The 4,864-nt window shown below is 31.4% G+C and overlaps 1 protein-coding gene across 1 annotated transcript in view; it reads left to right on the forward strand.

The window, feature by feature from the left end:
- Positions 1 to 4,864, forward strand: part of FAM227B (family with sequence similarity 227, member B) — a 201,768-nt gene that overhangs the window by 32,965 nt on the left and 163,939 nt on the right. The window contains exons 7-8 of the mRNA XM_014537823.1: positions 365 to 463; positions 3,780 to 3,881. Of these exons, the coding sequence (XP_014393309.1) occupies positions 365 to 463; positions 3,780 to 3,881 (201 nt within the window). The remainder of the gene's footprint in view (positions 1 to 364; positions 464 to 3,779; positions 3,882 to 4,864) is intronic.

A 4,864-nucleotide genomic window follows, 5' to 3' on the forward strand; every position in this document is an offset into this window, starting at 1 on the left:
TTCTAGGTCTGTGAAATATGCCGTTGGTATTTAATGGGGAGTGCATTGAATCTATAGATTGCTTTGGGTAGTATGGACATCTTGATGATGTTGATTCTACCAATCCATGAACATGGTATGTTCTATAATTAATATATTTTAAATCAGATGATAACATTTTAAATATATATATAGTTGATTCGATGTAATTAAAATTTATTTCACCTTTTACTTTTTACTTTTTTAAGGTGGCTACTTGAAAATTTAATGTCACAATAGAGCTCTAGATTACATTTATATTGAACACATACTCTTTACAAAGCCTGTTTAATTAACATGTTTTATAATGTATTTTAATTTTATCCCCATCTGTCCTTTTTTGTAGGAAAAACTTTTTAAACTCTGGAGGATTTATTTTCTCTCAGAAGCCTCTATTGCTGTTTTGCATGATTCCTTTTGGTGGTGGTTTCTCCATAAATTTAAGGTATAATGATATTTTTTAAATTTCCTTTTTAGGTTGATTTGCAGCATATTTCTTTTTTCAGTAGAGGTCGCATTGGTACAAAAAATTTTTTTCTGGATCCTTTCACAGAGCTTGGTTTTTTAGTATTCCACACATGTAAGAAATCCTGTTTGAAATAAAGAGTTCTTTCACAGAATTAAGACTTTAATATGGATTTCAAAGAACCTGGGTCTTCATTTAATCAGAAAAAGATTAGTGAAATTAAATAATAAAGTTGTAGCTTTATTTAATATTATCATTTGCTTATAAACAATAAATAAGAAGCCCACTGCAAGTCAGTGACATTGAAGGAGGTCTTCATTTGGGAACCAGTCTGCAGATCAGATGGAGAGAGGGTCCTCTGTTGTTTTAGAAAGGTTGACTCTGATTAGGGTTAAAGAGAGAAAGAGGTGGGTATCTGGGAAACAATAAGAGAATGGATGTAAACAGCTCATAAATCTTACTTTAGAAAATATATGAACCTAGAAAAGGTGGTGAATATAAATGACTGCTGTGTAGCCTCTGGATCTGGAAGAATGGAAGATAGAGCAACCCAGGGCATTGCAGTCTAAGCATTAAGAAGGTGTGCCACCCCATCAAGGACACCTACCTTTCCCCAGCTCAAGTTACCCCCAGAAAACTGTCGATGGATCCTCACAGAAATTTCATACCATGAATAAATGGGTGTTACCAATTTTATATATAAAGTATTCAAGTAGTGCTTTAATGTAATTCTAGGTTAGAGTATTTCTGATATTGTTAGGAGCTGAATGAGGCACAGGAAGTGACATATCAATTCTACAAAGGTCATTACCTAGGGAAATTTGTGGAATCAGGAGAGTTTCATTATCTTAAGTTTCTCTTCTAGATCTGGATCCCGAATTTATGTTTTCCCATGATAACAGAGAGAAACCTTACTTTCCCACTAAATCTGTTAAGATTATATATAACAAGTTTTTGAAGAAACTGTCTAGCATAATACTGATTTTATAACTCGAGTAAAATAAAACTGAGTCACATATAATTTAATTACCAACATAATAAGGAAAAAAATCATACTTTAGAATATAGCATGCTTTAGCATGCTGACTCTAAACTTGTGTCAGTTATTGTTATATGATTAATATAAGAGCAAATTTTGTTTCTTTATTGCCTGTAATTTAATGGTAGGCTGCTAATAGAAAAAAATGCTGTTCTTGAACCCAGAAAACTAAAATTGGAGTCTATTTTTCCCATTAGTTAGTGTGAGACTTTGGGCTATTTGAGAAAACCTCTCTGAGTTTCTCTAAAGGCAAAACAAAAAGCAGGTAGAAAATAACATAAAACCTGTTTTTTTCTAGGATGGTTGTGTGTTCTAAAAGTGGCATGAGTAAAAAGACACATAATAAACTGTGAAATGCCATAGAAATGTAATAAGGGATGCGATATAATAGAGTTAAGAGATCTGGCTTTCAAAAACAAGTTTATGAACTTAGTAAATAATGTGACCTTGAATAGTTATTGACCTCTCTAAGTCATTCATAAAGTTTTAAAAATTACCTACTTTATGTGTTTACTGGGAGTGTTATGAGAAAATGCACGTAAAGTTTTGTTTTCATGGAACTAGGTATAGAGTGAGTGTTAAATGGATACATCTATTATTGTTGTTGTTATTATTATTATTATATTGATAGAGAGAAAACAGTGTCCTTCCAAAAAATTGAAAAGGGGGAACACTTCCTAACTCATTCTATGAAGCCAGCATTAACCTGATACCAAAGTCAACAGTACTATAAGAAACAAAAAAAATCCTTTCATGAATATTGATGTAAAAATCCTCAACAAAATACTAGCAAATCAAATTCAGCAGCACATTAAGAATATTTCTCTATGACCAGTGGGATTTATTCCTGGAATGCAAGTATAATATAAGATGTTAAATAGCTTGATCTAATGGATATATCAGTAACCTGAATATCCCAAACAGCTACAGGATATGTTTTCTTTCCAAGCATACCATAACATTTACCAAAAAAATGGTCATACCATTTTCTACTCTGTCTCCTGTGGAGGTATATATGGTATGGACACATATTACTCAAAGACATATTCTGAAAGTTTCTGCTTTGGTAAATTTCTTCATACATGTTAAGTGTAGATTGTGTATTTGAAACATGATAACTTTTTTGACTAATTACATATATATGTATACATATACACACACATATATATATGTGATCAAGAACTGCTATTAACATTATCATTATTATTTTTGCTATAATCTCCTTCCATAAATTTATTACACAAGTATGAGAGCTGTATTGGGAGTTAGGAGACCTAGATTCTAGTCTGGCTCTCAGTTACTTAACTGTATAACCTTAAATAATTCTCTTAACCTTTCTGAGTACCAGTGCAATAACTAAAATAGAAGAACTTAATGTAGGTGATATGCAACTTCCATTTTAGGTCTAAGATCCTGTACATTTGTAACTCCCAGCTCATATGGCTTGCTAATTTCATAAAAGACTACCACTAACATTGAAAATTTTTGGTATTTATTACCATAATGTATTAATGCCAGGGTGCTTCTACAATTGACATCATAAATTAATTTGGACCCTTTAATTCATCTTTATTGCTTAATTGATAGATTTGGACTCTAATTCATCTCTTCATTCTTAATAAAGCAAGAATCCAGAGTGCTACATTAGGACTTTAGTATAATATTGCCATTATTATCTATATATTTCTTCCTTCTTGCAACATCCTTATTTTGTTTTTAGTTTAGCTCTCATGTCACAATTTTACTAGTTCTAGTTATGACTGTTTCATCCCAATAATTGCTTTACTTTCATGCTGAGTTACTGATAATGAAAGAATTGGAATGGTTATAGAACAATAGTAGGTAGCTAAGTCATTGGTTGCGTTCTACATGCCAACTACTATAAGAACCTTCATTAATTCATCAAGCATTTTTGTGTTTTCTATGTGCCTGGCACTGTGCTTGAAATACATCATATAAAACATGATCCTGTGCTTACTTAATTTTAAGATATTACTTTAAGATATGTATATATTATCAACATTTGGCAGATGAGGAAACTAGGACTTAATTAACTTGCCCAGGGTAATGCAGCTAATGAAATAACAGCCAGGATTCAAATTCAGGTCTGCATGATGCCAAAACCCATGTTTATTCCACTGCAGCAACTGATCTGCTCTTTAAGAATAGATAAAATTACTGACATTAGGCAAACAAATTCTAGTTTTAAATTGTAATATTAATGATTTTAATTCCATACATCTTTTGTTTTTTAAGCCTGACAAAGAAAATCAAGATTTCTTGTTTGATAGGATTTCAGAAAGTTACGTGACACTTTTCATAAGCATACCTCTAAGTAAAAAGGATGCATTCTTTCAGGTAAAACACAGAAATTAACTGGTTATGCTAATTATTTTTGGAGCTAATTAAGTAGAAAAATAGTTATTTTACTTAAACACATATGAGAACATATTTTGTTACTTTGAAAGCAAAATTTCCTGAAATAAAGTAAGTTATGATACTGTTTTAATCCTTACCTGAGGACATGATTTTATTATTATTATTATTATTATTGATTTGAGAGAAAGGGAGGGAGAGAGAAAGAGAAAGAGAGAAACATAGATCGATTGTCTCTCATACTACAATTTGGTTATGTGCCCTGCTATGTCCCTCACTCCAGAATATTGTATTCCCTTGACTAAAGTTCTTACAGAATCTCCTTAGTGTGATATAGGTCTTTTGTTTGCAGATTAATAATTTGAAAACTATTGACTTATTCAATGTATATTCTTGGTTTTTATATTTATCTAAAAATTGCTTATCAATTTTGTTTTTCTTTACAATATATGTTTTGATCTAAGAGGACTTGAAAAGTTTATGTTATGCCTAAGGACTAAGTCCCTGTTAAGTAAAGAACATGGACAAATTTATGAATCAAATGCTTGTTTTACTTTGCTCTAATATTAATTAATGAGTAGGGTTGATTAAAATAACTTATATTCTTGAGTAATGTTAAATGAAGATGGTAGGAATTTCATTGGGTATTTTTACATTTAAACATCTAGTGTTTCAAAGCAGAAGCCACATTTAAATACTTTATTGTGTTGACATCTGTAAATCAGGAATACATAGGTATTTTGGAGTCAGTAAATGTTTCTTTTCCATGGGTAAAACAAGCCTAAAATAAAAATAGTTAAATGTCCTTCATAAACAAACCTAATTTGTGAAATATTTATATTCGATCTTTACTTATCTTATAAACATACTAGAGGCCCGTTGCAGGAAGATTCCTGCAAGAATAGGGCTTACTGTGGCTGGAGGAAAGCAGAGAAGGGAGCAAAACCCGCTGAGGCGGGCTTCGC

Source organism: Myotis brandtii, unplaced genomic scaffold (assembly GCF_000412655.1).
Source record: "Myotis brandtii unplaced genomic scaffold, ASM41265v1 scaffold182, whole genome shotgun sequence".
Lineage (NCBI taxonomy): Eukaryota > Metazoa > Chordata > Mammalia > Chiroptera > Vespertilionidae > Myotis > Myotis brandtii.